The sequence below is a fragment of the Odontesthes bonariensis genome, chromosome 2 (assembly GCF_027942865.1).
Source record: "Odontesthes bonariensis isolate fOdoBon6 chromosome 2, fOdoBon6.hap1, whole genome shotgun sequence".
In the NCBI taxonomy this organism is placed as follows: domain Eukaryota; kingdom Metazoa; phylum Chordata; class Actinopteri; order Atheriniformes; family Atherinopsidae; genus Odontesthes; species Odontesthes bonariensis.
Window position 1 is genome coordinate 3,153,734 of NC_134507.1, and position 18,166 is coordinate 3,171,899.

The window sequence follows — 18,166 nt, forward strand, 5'->3', positions numbered from 1 at the left end:
GACCCGACCCGTACCGTTCTGAACCCACCCGTACCGTTCTGAACCGACCCGTACCGTTCTGAACCGACCCGTACCGTACCACTCTGAACCGACCCGTACCGTACCGTACCGTTCTGAACCCACCCGTACCGTACCGCTCTGAACCGACCCGTACCGTACCATTCTGAACCGACCCGTACCGTTCTGAACCGACCCGTACCGTACCGCTCTGAACCGACCCGTACCGTTCTGAACCGACCCGTACCGTACCGTTCTGAACCCACCCGTACCGTTCTGAACCCACCCGTACCGTACCGTTCTGAACCGACCCGTACCGCTCTGAACCCACCCGTACCGTTCTGAACCCACCCGTACCGTACCGTTCTGAACCGACCCGTACCGTTCTGAACTGACCCGTACCGCTCTGAACTGACCCGTACCGTTCTGAACCAACCCGTACCGTACCGTTCTGAACCGACCCGTACCGTTCTGAACCCACCCGTACCGTTCTGAACCCACCCGTACCGTACCGTTCTGAACTGACCCGTACCGTTCTGAACTGACCCGTACCGTTCTGAACCGACCCGTACCGTTCTGAACTGACCCGTACCGTACCGTTCTGAACCGACCCGTACCGCTTTGAACCGACCCGTACCGTTCTGAACCGACCCGTACCATACCGTTCTGAACCGACCCGTACCGTTCTGAACCAACCCGTACCGCTCTGAACCGACCCGACCCGTACCGTTCTGAACCAACCCGTACCGCTCTGAACCGACCCGTACCGTTCTGAACCGACCCGTACCGTTCTGAACCAACCCGTACCGCTCTGAACCGACCCGTACTGCTCTGAACCGACCCGACCCGTACCGTTCTGAACCGACCCGTACCGCTCTGAACCGACCCGTACCGGACTGCATAATGGAAACGAGGCAGTAGTGGGCCCCTCTTCTCCCGCCCCCCGCCTGTTTTGGCCACACTGCGGCGGTGGGCAGCCAGTCTCTGCTTCACCTCCACCTTAATGTCGGACCACTTCTTCTTCACCTCTGCTTGTGTGCAGCTCTTTGACCCCCCAGCATTAATAGCATCAACAGCCTCAGGCTCTCCCACCCACTCCTCTCACGTTTGCTGCTCATACCGGAGGACAGCGTACCAAAGAACACGTTTTTGCGCGCCTCCACTTCAGAAAGTAGCACCTCTACTTATTATTTTTTTCCCCGTCTTACTCAGCTTACTTTTACTTTATTTTCTGATGGTGGAGAGAGGTGAATCGCAGCTGCAGGGCTCATTTGAATATAATTTTCATATTTAAATAGGGGCGTGGACAGGGAGGGGTCGGGTACTCCGACATGTGCGCTCAATTCCACGCACAGATTCATACATCCGGATATTTTTGTACATACAACGTTTTCTGTATCGGAGCGCACGCCATGTTTCAGTAGGAAATCCACACAAGTCTTTGTACACGAGGCGCCTGGTCCTCCATGTTATGTGGAACCAGGACCTTTTAAAACATGAGCACAATCAGCAGCTCACATGTTGCATATTAAGGACTTAGAATAAAATCCACATTTCTAAATGTTACGAGTCTGTTTTTCTTTAAAAAGATAAAACCTGTAATTACTTCTGTTGATTGGGTGGCAGTCAGAGACAGAGGCCCTCATCATCTGAATCCAGAGGATGTGACTGATGGAAACGATGAAAATGTGGAAGTTAAACAGCTTCTGTATCTGATGAGGAAAGACTTCAAAAGAGATGGTTATCTAAAAGCTGAGCAACAAGCTATGTGGACCCGTTCCCTTGCCCAGCCTATTTGTGCCGAGCAAGTTTTGCATGATGAAAATAAAGCAAGAACAGGAACAGGAACACCTATTAGGTATCATCCCACAATCAGTCTGTAGGTTGGGCACAGAGAGTTAAGTTGTTCACTATCCTCTCTGAGCTTTCTGAATCAAAGGTAAGTCTTATTCTTAGTTTTATTGTCATTATTATTCTTAATATTTCTGCTGACAGAGAGGAATGGAGGCAGTTTTTATGATGAACAGAGAATCAGTTTTCAGTGGGACTCATCTTTTAAATTAATTCAAGGCTTTTCAGGTGTGTGAGAGGACTTTATTTAACAGAAAAGGGAGCAGAGAGAATGAAGGAAGAATTACAGCAAAAAGCCTCAGACTGGGCCAGCTGCGTAATGACTTTCAGCCTCTGAGTTAAACTGCGCAGCACCGACTGAATGCATCTTATGAACCTGAGAATGTGACGATTTCAGGATGAAAACACACTTTAGTGGTTAAGACAACGTACAGGTGCAGGTGTCAGCAGTTATTGGTGGATGAGTGTGTGAGAATATAAAGTTATTTAATCTAATATAAGATTTAATTCAGATTGGAGCTGATATTTGATTATATTTGAGTTATTGATGATTCTTCTGATTTAATAACATGTTTTATTATTGAGAGAAGGTGGTTAAAGTGACCTGTAACCGTCCAAAAGGTCGAACAAATGTTCTCAGATCCCTGCGTCGGAAACAGGAAAGTTAGTTTCAACGTCACTTGACGTCGTCAGGAAATGACGCAGTCACGTAGTTACGCAGTTACGCATCTTTGCCGCCAATTTATGATCGTCGTCTCATTTTCCCGGTTTTTTCACCGAGAGCAGTCGTGTGAGAGAACGCTGCACAGGTTCCTCTTCATATAGAGTTTTATAGCAAATTTTACTTTTAGAAAAGCTTCAGTTTTAGAGCAGAACATGTTTTCTGTAATTTCTCATCTACGAGTTCCGACTCTGCTGACTTTGCTGGCTGTCGGCTTCGTGTTGGCTGCATCAGGTGAGCTTTAGTCGTGAAGTTAAACCAAACTGATTGTATCTGTGGTGTGAAGAAGGAAAAGTATAATTCTGATTTACATAGTGAGAATACCAACGTGTACAAAGCTTCTGTTTATGCCGGTGTGTTTTTAAGTTGGCGACACGCTGCAGGGTGAGGCCTCGTGTGTTTTAGCAGCGTCTCTGAGACTCAGCTTTACTCACTTTGTTAGTCTAAAAGAAACTTGTTTATTTATTAACTTTTAATGTTTAAGTGTTTGTTAAAATTCTGTCAGTCTTCATGTTAAGCTGCAGCCTGTGAGCTTCTTTTTTTATCATGATGTCAGTTTACAGTCAGACACCTGAACCCTCTCAGTGGGGGTGGGTGTAATTATCGTCTTATTTCTGACTTCTTCCTGACTTCCATCACAGATTCTGTGTGGAGCCACTTTCTGCTGATTATTGGCAGTTTTTACAGAATAATCAGATCATTGTTCTCACTCTAAAAGCAGAAAACTGTTTGCACCTGGTTCCAGCTTTGTAATGTCCCTTTAATCCTCTGATAAAAGCTGATCCTGTCGGGTTTTAGAGAGTAAACCAGCTCAGAGCAGCGTGGTCTCTCTGGTGTCTCTGCTGTGGAAGTTCAGAGTTCCACTTTGACCTCTTTAACCTCTTTAACCTCTCTGCTCTGTGTTGTTTCCTCTCCTGCAGGTCAAAGAAACATCACAGCTGAACCTGGACAGGATGTGATTCTGACATGTAGAGTTCCCAACAACAACACCATCGTAGTTGGAGAGTGGAGCAGAGCTGATCTGGGTCATAAACATGTTTTTGTCGTCCGTGATGGTCAGCCTGTACCAGCAGAGCAGCATCCATCTTTTAAGGACCGGGTGTATCTGCAGGACAGACAGATGAAGGATGGAAACGTGTCTCTGATTCTGAAGAATGTGACGACTAACGACAGCGGAACTTACGAGTGTCGAGTCGCCCAGGAAGGAATAAATGATGGGAAGATATCCGGTGATCCAATCAGCACCATCAGCCTGAAAGTTTCTCCAGCAGGTGAGTTTGTGTTTGTCTCTGGATCAGAGCTGAAGCAGCTTCCTGGTTGTTGATGTGAAACATCTCAGATCAGATGTTTCAGGTGTTTTCTAAAGATGTTGCTGATGAGACTGCAGAAAGCAGCTGGTCAGAGTGCAGTGAACATTACATTACGGTCATTTTGCAGACGCTTTTATCCAAAGCAACTTACAAGAAGTGTGTTCAACATCGGTAGGCAAAAGAACTTCAGCTCACAAGAAATCAGAAGTGCATTTCCTTCCAAAACCAAACAGCTAAGAGCATAACTAGTGCAGAGTAAGTGCGGTAAGTTAGAGACACACGTGAAGATGAGTTAGGAAACAAAGACAATTTAGGAAACAAAAGGCAATTTAGAAAACAAATAAGTCAAATCAAATTTATTTATATAGCACATTTCATGTACAAACAATTCAAAGTTTTAAGTGCGTAAGGAGCTGGGACGAAGCAGGTGATGTCCTCAGAGGGCAGATCTGAGTGCAGTGAGATGATGTGGGAGAGCAGTTAGAAGAGGAAATGTTCTTCAGTCATCACCTGATACTCACACCTGTTTCTGACCTGCAGGGAAGGAGGATGGAGAAAGAGATGGAGGAGACGAGGATGGAGGAGAGAAGGATGCAGGAGGAGAGGATGGAAAGAAGGATGGAGGAGGAGAGGATGGAAAGAAGGATGGAGGAGGAGAGGATGGAAAGAAGGATGGAGGAGGAGAGGATGGAAAGAAGGATGGAGGAGGAGAGGATGGAAAGAAGGATGGAGGAGGAGAGGATGGAAAGAAGGATGGAGGAGGAGAGGATGGAGCTGGATCTCTTGGACTAATCGTTCGACTGGCAGTTTTGTTCATAGTTCTTGGTGCTGTTGGTGATTGGATCTACAAAAGACATCCATGTCCGCCTCCAGCAGAAGAAGCAGCTGAACCAGATGTTGAAATGTCTCCTCTGAGGGCAGCTGTGTAGCATCACGCACCACAGTGAGGTACAACAACCACAAGCCTTGGTTCACAGCGAAGCTCAGACAGCTAAGGCTGGTGAAGGAGGAGGCGTTCAGGAGTGGGGCCAGAGGCAGATTTAAGCCGGTGTTCACAGGCATCTTCAACACCTCACTGGAGACATTCTGCCACGTACCAGCCTGCCTCAAGACCTCCCACCAGAACAGCTTCTTCCCCTCTGCAGTTGGCCTCACCAACAAGGCCCGCTGTACCACTGATCCTGCTGTTTTTAAATAATAAAACTCAACTGTTTGTTGATCAAATGTGTTTTTATTTCAGTTTCAGTCTGAATGTAAAGGATGAGCAGGATTCACGGGGGTTTCAGAGGAATATAAAAGCTGTTTCATCAGAAACTGTTGAAGCAGCTGTGAATCTGGACCGACGTCCTGCATTTATATGGAGTTTATTTTGTGTCAATAAGTTTAAAGAAGACTTTTATAAGAGCAAGCAAAATATATCAATTCAAAAACTAAATTTAAAAAAGTCAAACAAAAAAAAACAAATTCAAAAAAAAAATACATGATTGCAATTAAAAAACAAAACTGAAATTGTGTAAAATATTTGCCTTCACCTCCTTCTCAGTTTTGGTTGTTGTCGTTTTCTTTGACTATGTCTCCAGCTTTCTCGGTTGCGCTCCCTGACTTTTTGTTTGCGGTTTTGACACAAACGTGCCTGGTGGGTGCGCTTTCGACGGGGGCATTCCTATTGGCTTATTTGTGTTTGACGGACAGCTAAGCAAGCGTACGAAGCAGCTCTGGCCACAGCAGCTACTCTGCTTCTGATTGGCTCTAAAAACGTCAACAACGGCGTTTTTAGAATAGTTACAACTGTTAAAATATTGTTGAAATGAACTTAATCGTAAACTATAGACATGTCCTTACCTCGGACTGCATTTTGCCATTCTCCAGAGATCGTATTCCTTCGTGCCGTTGTTGACGTTTTTAGAACCAATCAGAAGCAGAGTAGCTGCTGTGGCCAGAGCTGCTTCGTACGCTTGCTTATTGACACATAATAAACTCCATACATTTAGAAGCAACCAGAACATCATCATTAACTGTCTCCGACTGCAACTCTGATGGAGAAATGAGGTTAAAACCTGCCCGAGCAGCAGCATGAGCAGCAGGTGGCGCTCTAACACACCCGGACTCTTTAAAGGAGACATCTTATGCCCTTTTTAACAAGTTGGCACGATTGAAAAACATGGTTACAATCACATGTTGCATATTAAGGACTTCTGTAAATATTTAAGCCACATTATAGAATAAAATCCACATTTCCACATGTTACGAGTCTGTTTTCTTTCAAAGATAAACTTTCTAATTACTTTTGAAGGGCGGTCATCAGAGTAACTGCATGTGAAGTGTTGATAAATGTTCTCTTTGTGGATTGGGTGGCAGTCAGAGGCAGAGGCCCTCATCATCTGAATCCAGAGGATGTGACAGATGGAAAGGATGAAAATGTGGAAGTTAAACAGCTTCTGTATCTGATGAGGAAAGACTTCAAAAGACATGCTTATCTAAAAGCTGAACAACAAGCTGTAGAGTTAAGCTGTTCAGCTTTTAGAATCAAAAGATAAGTCTTATTATCGTTATTATTCATATTTCTGTTGTGTTCTTCACTCATCACCTGATACTCACACCTGTTTCTGGTCTGCAGGGAAGGAGGATGGAGGAGCCAAAGATGACCATGTTGGACCGACAGGATTTTCCATTTCTATTGTTGTTAGTTTTAGGATCCATCATATATATATATATATATATATATATATATAAATAGATAATGTTATGGCACTTTCATTCATATGGCAGCACATTTCAAATAAAGCTAAATGCTAAAAGCTATACACTACTTTTGGATTAATTTATAATCGTGATTAATCAGGGAAATCATGTGATTAATTAGATTAAACATTTTAATCGTTGCCCAGCCCTGAAAATGACACCTCTTGGGTCTGTCCTACAACAATAGGGTTAGTCCTGAGTGATTATATAAGAACAATTAAAATACAAACAAAAGTGTGAAAACTGGGGTAATGTCTATCATTAATAAAAGAATATAATACAACTCTGAGGACAGCAGCTACAGTGTCATATGCACGTGTAAAACAACACTATCAGCTACATAGCTGAGCATAGTTTCTGAGCAACAAAATTTTAAATTTCGACATCCCTAGTCTAAAGAAAAATAAAGTTATTTATTTCAAGCTGAGCTGCTGCTGGTTTTTATATCAGACATTGTTGCACTAAACTACAAGGTGAAGAATTTGTTTATGACTTGATTACTTTTGCTGTTCACGCTGCCTCACAGAAGTGCTCCGTTTATAAGTGTTAAATGATAAAATAAGTGAATAAAATAAAGAATCAGGGACATCCTGGATCTGTTTCTTCGCCGTTCTTATTTTTTAAATGTCCTGCAGGAGTATCGGATCGGGAGACACTCAAAATCAAATGACTCGGAGGCAAAAAAACCTGATCGGGACATCCCTGCTGCTAATGAAAACATGCAGGCTGGTCCACAGCCAGGAAAAAAAGTTCAAACATTGAAAAGGCCCCTACAACACAAACATTAAACATATACTTTATGTGGAAACATACCCGTCAAGAACTTTGTGGACACAGTCCTTGGTGCTCTTCCCACCAATTTTGGCTATTTTCTTCACCTGTTGAAGTAAGAACATGATCAAAATCAAAGTCAAGTTTATTTGTAGCACATTTCATGTACAAAACAGTTCAAAGTGCTTTACATAAAATAAAAGCATTGCAGCAGGGAGTGGAAGAAGCATTAAAAATACATAAAAGAATATAAAGAGAAACTAATAAAACAATTTAAATGAATTTAAAAACAAGCAACAGTCCAGATAAGTTCAAAGATATCGTGCAGATTTCATGCATAGACACATGAGAACAGAAATGTTTTTAACCTGGATTTAAAAATGTCTCCATTTGGTGAAAGTTTAATCTCCACTGGCAGTTTGTTCCACTTGTTTGCAGCATAACAGCTAAATGCTGCTTCTCCATGTTTAGTCTGGACTCTGGACTGGACCAGCTGACCTGAGTCCTTGGATCTAAGAGCTCTGCTGGCTTTATATTCTCTGAACAGATCACAGATGTAAACCATCAGCAGGCTTTTAAAATCTATTCTGTGACTGACTGGAAGCCAGAGTAAAGATTTTAAAGCTGCTGTGATGTGTTCAGATCTCTTAGTCCGGGTTAAAACTCCAGCAGCAGCGTTCTGGATGAGCTGCAGATGTTTAATGCCTTGGTGCCAGCTTTGATGAAAGTCAGATCTGAGACTATCAACACTCCGAGGTTACCAACTTGATAAAGTCGAAATGTTGGTATCGGAACAACACGACTTCAGACTTGTAAAACCTACCAGGGTATCAAAGGCTTCTTTGTCTCACAGCCGTTGCTCCTCTTTCTCGAAATCCTCCATTGAGTCCATCTTCTCAATGCAGACTGCAGAGGTAGGCTGTGCCATCTTGTACTGATTCCGGAGGTCGACCGGTAAACCAAAGACCTTCTTCTGGAACACTGAAATAAATGAGCATATTTGTTGGTTACAATGGTTACCTCCAATCTGAATAGCTAGGCTAGCTAGCTGTTTCACAATTGTTTTTGTAATCAGCTTCAGTGTTTGTCATTAAAACAAACATAGTTTTTCTTTTTAAAGTTAAAATGTTATCTGACCTGATAGAAAGAAGCCACCCGACAATTGATGTAGAAAATAAAGCCACGAGGGATGTGAATCTTTGGGTGAAATGCAACAAAAAGGTGAGCATTACTTCTGATAAATATTTACCCAATGTTGACGTTTCCCTTTCCCCGGGTCCACTGGCACGCTCCACCACACCAGACAAGGTTGAAACATATGATTGAGCCTATAACTACAGTGAATATTGCAAAGGGAGAAGTAAATACCCACAAGGACTGGACCTTTCCCTGCCCGAGAGTTGACATGTTTGTACGGACATGTTTTCATTTCCAGAGGCTGAAACACATCCAAATCAGCCTGTAACCATCATGTTGTCAATGCAACACATTACCGTGCTTTAAGTTGTCATCAGTGCTCACAAGCATCGTCTGGGATAGCTGTGTCCTGAATGGGCTGCAGCTTTTCCAATGGAGCAGGGTAGTTGGGCAGCTCGACACCGAGAGGTTAGTAAATGTAAATGTGCTTTATTTCTACAGCCCTTTACAGACAATCCTTACGGTGTACCAAAGTGCTTTACAGCAGGTAATAAATAAAGAGAAGAAGAAGTAAAAACAATAAAAGAACAGCGAAAGCAATAAAATAAAACAAAATCAAATAAGATAAAAGTGTCATCATACTACTGGAAATTAAAAGCAATCCTAAATGAGTAGGTTTTTAGCCTAGATTTGAAGAGGCCCAGGTCAGAAATAAGACGCAGCTGGACAGGGGGCTGATCTACAGTAGTAGATCAACCCTCATCTTACTTTGAAGCTCCCAGCTCTCTGAAGTGATGTCGACGCAGCTTTAGCAGCAGAGAAGCTATCAGGCTTGTGTTGATAATAATAAACTCCTGGACTATTTTCAAACTTCCAAATGCATCGTTTTGTGAGTACAGACCATATTTGTACTACTGTAGAAGTTTGGTGTCATGGCATGTGATTTTAGTGTGGTAATTTTGGAGATACGGACCAGGATCCATTAACCCTTGTACGAAGCTATTCGAGATAACTCAGTAACTCAGCTGATGTTCAGCCAATATCGAAAAAACTGCGGGTGGGCTACTTGGCTGGATATCACGGTTCAAATGACCCCAGGTTGAATCTACTCCGGAGTATCGCTTTAAGTAGAACAAAATAAAGAAGCATGCTCATCTCCAACATTTTTATCAAATTTAAGAGTTTTGAAACTGGAATTTCAAATTCATTGTAGAAAGTTATTACCCCTGACACAGGAAGGCATATAGAGACATTTTAAAACATCTTCGTGGTCACTTTATTGATAATTAATTCATATTATTTTTACTCAATCTTGAATAAAAATTTATTTAAAAAAATAAAATCCCCTCCCTGCCTCAAGGACAAGTACTCACTCATCTTCATTTTGATTTTTACATTTTATGACCTTAAAGATATCAAAGATATTTAAACTTTAATTAAGATATGAAATAATACGATATAAAATACAATAGCTTAAATTATATTATTGTATAGCCGATGCGAGGTCATTAAACCAGTATGTCAGTTGAGTCTGTTACTGGGTTGTCTGTAATGATTTTTAAGATCCAGGAAGTGTCAGTATTGAGCAACACAGTACTGACCCAGCATCACTACAGTTTGGGATGATGTAACTACACTGGCTGCACGAGATACACCTCTTGTTTTTACATCTGTTCATAATTTTCAATAACTCTAACAATAACTCCTCTCTGTGTGTTTACTGTCAAGTCTGCAACACGGGTGCACTTGAAATGTTTGAGTGAATATCCAACTTAAAACTAACTTCACTGAAGTGCGAACCCCCACCTGATGGCTGTGTCTAGGGTTTCCAACCGTCCCTTGAAAAACGGAATCATCCCGTATTTAGAAACAAATGTACGGGTCCCGTATTGCGCTGAAAAGGGACGCACTTTGTCCCGTATTGTTGTGAGAATCAAAAAAAGTCCATAAAATGTTAGTGGAATAAATGAATAACACGGCGCTTTATATGAAAATGTAAGGTAAACTTGCTCCCCCGCCCTCTCCTGCTCTGTGACCAATGAGCTGACAGCACATTCATAAAGGAGTACGGCAATACGGAATCCCACTCATCTCATTGGTCGAGGTTGCCTAGCTGCGAAGAAGATGGCGGAAGACAACAAAGCAGCATGGGGGACCGTGACAGTGGCACAGATTCCTCCTCAGCATCCCATCTTCCACTGAGTTTGTGGAGAGGATTTTCTCTTTTATGAAGAACAAGTGGACGGATGTGCGGAACAAATGTTCCACTGAATTAATTAAAGGTGAGCTCATTGTGAGCCTCAATTTTGAAATGTCTTGCTCAGAGTTTTACTCTGCAGCACTCAAAGACAAACAGCTCCTTGCTGCAGCAAGAGCTCAGAGGAAGTACAGATGGAAAAAGTAGCGTTGAGTTGCGCATTAAGTTCTATTTTTAAATATGTTTACAAGTTAACAAGTCTGTTTGCACTTTTGTTATGGTCTATATATTGTTTTATATTTATTTATACAGTTTCAGACAGATTTCTGTTTAAGAAAGATATTTATCTTATTCAGTTTATTTTGTTATTTTGTAATAAAGTACATTTCTGGTTAAACATTTGTTTTCCATGTGTTTATATCACTCAAAAATATGCATTTAATTCAATTCAGGTTCGAATTAAATAGTTAAAAAATAATTTCACTTACAAAAAAATAGCCGTTCCTGCCAATGAGGTGTCCCTTTTTTTTTTTAAGGAGTTGGCAACCCTAGCTGTATCTGCAGCGCGATGCTAACTTCGGCTAACGGTAGCGGTTAGCATCCGCCGCTAACCCCCGCTTCCCAGCTCACAAAACACTCTCTACCTTTACGACTACACACATAAACACGTCGTAACATCGTATGTGTTATATTAACGTTGTCCACCGCTCTATGTATTGATTTTTCGCCGGCTTCGTTGTAAACAAATGGTCGTGTTCACAAGCTAACGTTAGCAGGTGCAATGCTAATTGTAGCGACAACAAGGTTTGAAGTAGATTAACACAACAAAGCTAAAACGACAAAGGATATAAATTCATAAATTGAGATAAAAATGTGGTCTATGGGCTGACCGAACTTACCTGCCATTTAGTGGACACTGCTTTCGGACGGCTGCGGTTAGTCGACGGTGTAAAGAGAATAGCACAGAGTCGGGCGGCCATTTTGCTTCAACGGCAGAGAAACACCTGAGCCAATAGGAATGTACGTTGTGATGACGCAATGTCTCAGCCAATCACAATGGCATTGAATGTTTTCCCCCCGCCCAATACACCTTTATTCAATTTGTTGTATTTAACAAAATAAAACTCTTTTAGAAAAGAAAAACAGGAAAATGTAAACGAACAAAGATATCACTTTTATTCAAAAATAATGTTGAATCACAAATAATCATGTTTATACGGAAGCCCTAAACGGTCCTACATACATACATTTTATTCCATCTGTTTTCTCGTGATAACGAGATAATATATTTGTGTGCTTGTGGTGTATCTGATCGAGCACTCGGTGCTTGACTGTTTATGACTGTGAAACTCCAGGTGTTCAGTGATTGATTACTCCTGTATGAGGTTATGAAGTTGAGCGGCTACTAAAAGAGCTCAAGTTACAGCCTCGCCTCTGTGTATGTTATTAACCATGGAGACTCACAATTCACACTTTAATAGTCACGCAACAACTACAGGAACCACAACACTGCTAATGTGCACTGCAAAAGCTCAAACTTTTACCAAGAATAATTGTCTTATTTCTTGTCAAAAAATCTTATTACTGATTACTACTTTTGATGAGAAAAAAGTCACATATTCTTTGTAAGACTGAGTTTTTTTGCGGTGTAATGGGATGTTGTGGAATGAAAAAAAATCAAACTGAGGAAATACTTTTGTATTTTATTTTTGCATTCAACTAATTTTATAATTTGATTATGATGTTAATATTATTATTTCACAGTCAAATCATATTTGGTGAGAGAATACTGATTTCCGGTGCTGGTCATGTAAAACAAAGTGGACCAGAGACGCTACTTATAGTGGACACCTTTCGTGTATCAGTGAAGCATTTGTTCTTGTTTTGTCTCAAAACTCAGCTGGTCAACTATGTAGTGAATGGCAACATCGGGCTCAGTTAGTTTGCGCCTCCGATAAAGCTGAAGCCTTGCTAACCATCTTCTCAGATGACGCGCACTAATGTGTACATTATCTGTAATAGTAAAGGCATAAAGCTATTTCAGCCTGTGTCAGGCATTGATTGAAGAGATATGTGATGCGGTGATCGACATTCTCCTGCTCCTCTGACATTGCTACACTAAATGATGTTTCCTGCAATGATTTAATAGACTTGACTGTCGTTTTGTTTTCTTGACATCTCCAAATAATTATCTCGTTATCACAGGAAAACAAATGGAATAAAATGTATGTATGAATGACCGTTAAGGGCTTCTGTATGTTCATACTACTATTACCACTACTACTAATAATAAATGACTTAAATCATGTCACCTGCACCTGTTTTAGACGTCCAAAAAAGTGACCGAGCCCGACTTTCAAATGTTCAACTACATATTGACGCACAAATGGGGTCATGATTAGACGTCCAAATAGTGGACCTAGTTTGCACGTCGTTCTGAGGTCCAGAATTGGTCATGGACCGACGGACGCAATATAGACATCATCTCAACGTCCATACAACGTCTAATGTTTATAATACAATAATGACAATATGACTAATGACAATAATGAACAAGAAAGAGAACAGAAAGAAAGCAGAATGAAGTAATAGAAAGATATACGTTTTTCTGTCGTCCATCGTTATCTGGTCTCCATGTCTATCCTTCGTCGCATGTTTTAACCTCCGCTGCTGCATAAGTTATCACACAGTAATAGTTTCCTACAAAGAACGCCAGCGTAAGCTCGTCAACTTTTTGTTAATATTTTTGTGAATTGAAGTTCACCTCACCAGAGTTGGTTATTTGACCAATCAGGCAAACCAGCTCCAACACTCAGGTGAACATATCTACCATTGTGTTACTTTTGATGGTGAAGTCTCGATATCAACCTTCTGTCTCCTTGGCAACGAGAAGCCCCCGGTGGAGAAGAGAGAGACCTTCCCAGGCAACTTGAAAGTCCTCCACAACCAGCTGACTACTGAGAAAGGCCCAGTGACAGCGGACCGAGAGAGACCAACTTGGACACTGCTGGCCATCCACCAGACAATTTTAGCAATTCCGGGACATTTCTCCTTTCTTTTGCCCCTTTCCAAACCATAAAGTGTTCCCTATACCACCATACACAGTCCATGCATTTCTCCTGTTTGTCCTTTTAGGTTCATGTTTTTGGTCACATCTTCCAATAAATAGTTCATATATATTTAACGAGTCGTTGTTGAATGCTTCTTTATGTAACTTCAGTCAATTCAAGCGAGAACTCATGAAGTAGCACTTTGAGACTGATTAACATTCATTTTAATATCAATCATTTAAGATTATTTTTTTATTTGACTTTTTAAGGAGGGTGCCTCTTTATCAAGTTTAATTTAATAATGAGAACACTATTTGTAAACTGCTTATATTCTTCTGGTCCTGCCATGTCAGGCGTTTGCTACTTCTTTCTGGTGCCCCGTGTCAGGCTTTCGCCACACTCACAGCGCCTCACAGCACGGTATGCTGGCTGCTCAGGTACTTCAAACTGTTGTGTATTTTAGGTGCATGTAGACTGTTTTTATGTGCTTTCAAGGTCCAACAGGTTTGAAGAAAAGTTTATTCACCAACCTCTGCTGACTCTTATCGAGTATCTCCCAAGAGCACGTTGAGACTAAGAAACACAACCTGCTCTGGTCTCTGACATATTTTAAGCAAATCAAACTAATTTTTCACTCTAACAGGTGATTTAAATCCTCAACTTAAACGCAGCAGGTTTAAAATATCAGTTTATTGGGGTGGTCTGTGGCGTAGTGGGTTAAGCAGGCACCCCATGTACAGAGGCTCCAGTCCTCACTGCAGCTGGCCCCGGTTCGAGTCCTGCACCAGGCAGCCCTTTGCTGCATGTCTTCCCCCTCTCTCTGCTCCCTACTTCCTGTCTCTCTCCAACTGTCCTGTCCATTAAAGGCATACAAAATAAAATAAAATATCAGTTTATGTGGATACTTAATGAAGATCAATTTGTAGCTGATCATAATCTGAACCCAGAGGGTGTGTGACTGTTGTGTTATTTAAAGAATCACCTGTGTGACTTTGGTTTCTGAACAAGTTAAACACACATGACTAACGTGAAGGCGAGTATTTGCTTGTTGAATCAATAAAAAAACAAGAAGAACAGGAACAAGAAACAGGAACAACTGTCAGGTATCAGCCCACAATCAGTCTGTAGGTTGGGCACCCAGAGTTAAGTTGTTGACTCTCCTCTCTGAGCTTTCTGAATCAAAGGTAAGTCTTATTATTAATTTTATCATTATTATTCTTAATATTTCTGCTGACAGAGAGGAATGGAGTCAGTTTTTATGATGAACAGAGCATGTTTTTCTGTACTCGGGTGAACATTTACTTCCTTTTCCTCATATTGTCTTTAACAATGAATCAGTTTTCAGTGGGATTCATCTTTTAAATTAATTCAAGGCTTTTCAGGTGTGAGAGGACTTTATTTAACAGAAAAGGGAGCAGAGAGAATGACGGAAGAATTACAGCAAAAAGCCTCTGACTGGGCCAGCTGCGTAATGACTTTCAGCCTCTGAGTTAAACTGCGCAGCACCGACTGAATGCATCTTATGAACCTGAGAATGTGACGATTTCAGGATGAAAACACACTTTAGTGGTTAAGATGACGTACAGGTGCAGGTGTCAGCAGTTATTGGTGGATGACTGTGTGAGAATATAAAGTTATTTAATCTAATATAAGATTTAATTCAGATTGGAGCTGATATTTGATTATGTTTGAGTTATTGATGATTCTTCTGATTTAATAACATGTTTTATTATTGAGAGAAGGTGGTTAAAGTGACCTGTAACCGTCCAAAAGGTAGAACAAATGCTCTCAGATCTGCGTCAGAAACAGGAAAGTTAGCTTCAGCGTCACGTGACGTTGTTTCAGGAAATGACACAGTCACACCTGCGCGCGCATCTTTGCCGCCATTTTATGATCGTCGTCTCATTTTCCCGTTTTTTTGACCGAGAGAAGTCGTGTGAGAGAACGCTGCACAGGTTCCTCTTTATATAGAGTTTTATAGCAAATTTTACTTTTAGAAAAGCTTCAGTTTTAGAGTAGAAAATGTTTTCTGTAAGATCTGAGTTACTGGTTCTGCTGGCTGTCGGCTTTGTGTTGGCTGCATCAGGTGAGCTTTAGCCGTGAAGCTAAACCAAACTGTGTTTGTATCTGTGGCGTAAAGAAGGAAAAGTAGAATTCTGATTTACATAGTGAGAATACCAACGTTTACAAAGCTTGTGTTTATGCTGTTTGTTTAAGTTGGCGACACGCCGATGAGGCCTCGTGTGTTTTAGCAGCGTCTCTGAGACTCAGCTTTACTCACTTTTTTTAGTCTAAGTGAAACTTGTTTATTTATTAACTTTTAATGTTTAAGTGTTTGTTAAAATTCTGTCAGTCTTCATGTTAAGCTGCAGCCTGTGAGCTTTTTTTATCATGATGTCAGTTTACAGTCAGACACCTGAACCCTCTCAGTGTGGGTGGGGTGGGTGTAATTATCGTCTTATTTCTGACTTCTTCCTGACTTCCATCACATATTCTGTGGAACCACTTTCTGCTGATTATTGACAGTTTTTACAGAATAATCAGATCATTGTTCTCACTCTAAAAGCAGAAAACTATTTGCACCCGGTTCCAGCTTTGTAATGTCCCTTTAATCCTCTGATAAAAGCTGATCCTGTCGGGTTTTAGAGAGTCAACCAGCTCAGAGCAGCGTGGTCTCTCTGATGCTGCTGTGGAAGTTCAGAGTTCCACTTTGACCTCTTTAACCTCTCTGCTCTGTGTTGTTTCCTCTCCTGCAGGTCAGAAAATCATCACTAAACCTGGACAGGATGTGATTCTGACATGTCGAGCTCCCAACAACAGCATCCCCATCTTAGATGTAGAGTGGAGCAGAGCTGATCTGGAGCCAGAATATGTTCTTTACTACAAAGATGGGAGGCTAGTTTATGATGACCAGCATCCATCTTTTAAGGACCGGGTGGATCTGCAGGACAGACGGATGAAGGATGGAAACGTGTCCCTGATTCTGAAGAATGCGACGACTAACGACAACGGAACTTATGAGTGTCGAGTCGCCCAGAAAGGGATAAATGATGAGAAGATATCCGGTGATCCAATCAGCACCATCAGTCTGAAAGTTCCTCCAGCAGGTGAGTTTGTGTTTGTCTCTGGATCAGAGCTGAAGCAGCTTCCTGGTTGTTGATGTGAAACATCTCAGATCAGATGTTTCAGGTGTTTTCTAAAGATGTTGCTGATGAGACTCTGCAGAAAGCAGCTGGTCAGAGTGCAGTGAGATGATGTGGGACAGCAGTTAGAAGAGGAAATGTTCTTCAGTCATCACCTGATACTCACACCTGTTTCTGACCTGCAGGGAAGGAGGATGGAAGAAGAGACGGTGGAGGAGAGAAGGGTGACTCTCTTGGACTGAAAGTTGGACTGCCAGTCGTATCCATAGTTCTTGTTGCTGGTGCTGTTGGTGTTTGGATCTATAAAAGAAGACCTGCCTGTTTGGGGTTGAATCCATATCAGCCTCAAGCAGAACAAGCATTTGAACTCCAGCAAGTTTAAATGTCTCCTCTTTCAGCCCGAGCAATCATTGACATTTCTTCTTTAGTTGATTATTTATGTTGAGATGTTATGTTTGCATCAGAAGTTTTCTGAAAATGTGAGCCCATACAAACAATACTCCAATATCATTATCAATACCAATTTCAATATCAGTAAATATTTTACTTTGTCTTAATTTTTTTACCATCCATGTTCCATATTTACCATGTGTAGTTTACATAGAAAACCAATGTGTTTCAGTACTGAATAAATATGATACAAAAATGCTGTACTGACCATGGCATGGATTATAGGAATGTTGAGGATGATGTATCCTTCTGTTCTTTCAAATATCCAAAATAAAGATGATGTTGAGAAATAAAACCTTATCTGGTGTCTTCACTTCCTGGGTTTTTCGCTCACCGTGAGACTAACAGCTGAGCAGCTGAGCCATCTGTGGAGCAGAAAGTGACCCCGAACAAGATGGAGCTGCTGGAAAAACTCACTCATCATGGCTGCAACAGGACGTTGGTGAAGGTTAGTTTCTGTCATGCTGCTGAGGAGAGTTAGGCCTTGTTTACCTGCGTTAGCTGCCCAATACACCTTCATTCAATTTGTTGTATTTAACAGAATAACACTCCTTTAGAAAAGAAAAACAGGAAAATGTAAACAAACAAAAATATCACTTTTATTAAAAAATAATGTTTAATCACAAATAATCATCTTCATACTACTACTACTTATAATAATAATCACATTAATCATGTTGGGTATTTTACATTTATTTTATATAGCCTATACTATTACTACTACAACTAATAATAATAAATAAGTTAAATCCTGTCAATTCCCTGCACCTGTTTTAGACGTCCAAAAAAGTGACCGA

General features: G+C 41.2%; 1 protein-coding gene and 2 long non-coding RNA genes across 4 annotated transcripts in view; 2 read left to right on the plus strand and 1 right to left on the minus strand.

The window, feature by feature from the left end:
* Positions 1–11,612, minus strand: part of LOC142388931 (uncharacterized) — a 406,360-nt gene extending 394,748 nt beyond the window's left edge. For both annotated transcript variants that reach the window (XR_012770351.1, XR_012770345.1), the window contains exon 1: positions 8,642–11,612. This is a non-coding gene — a long non-coding RNA (uncharacterized LOC142388931). The remainder of the gene's footprint in view (positions 1–8,641) is intronic.
* LOC142398567 (uncharacterized) lies at positions 2,725–5,077 on the plus strand. Its single transcript, XM_075482620.1, has 4 exons — positions 2,725–2,803; positions 3,490–3,840; positions 4,420–4,555; positions 4,801–5,077. The coding sequence occupies exons 1-4, from the start codon at positions 2,725–2,727 to the stop codon at positions 5,075–5,077; spliced, it is 843 nt and encodes a 280-aa protein (XP_075338735.1).
* A 3,260-nt stretch (positions 11,613–14,872) lies between the features above and the next one.
* LOC142388923 (uncharacterized) lies at positions 14,873–17,664 on the plus strand. The gene is made up of 3 exons (XR_012770341.1): positions 14,873–14,960; positions 16,533–16,883; positions 17,105–17,664. It is a non-coding gene; the product is annotated as an uncharacterized LOC142388923 (long non-coding RNA).
* Positions 17,665–18,166: the final 502 nt, after the last annotated feature.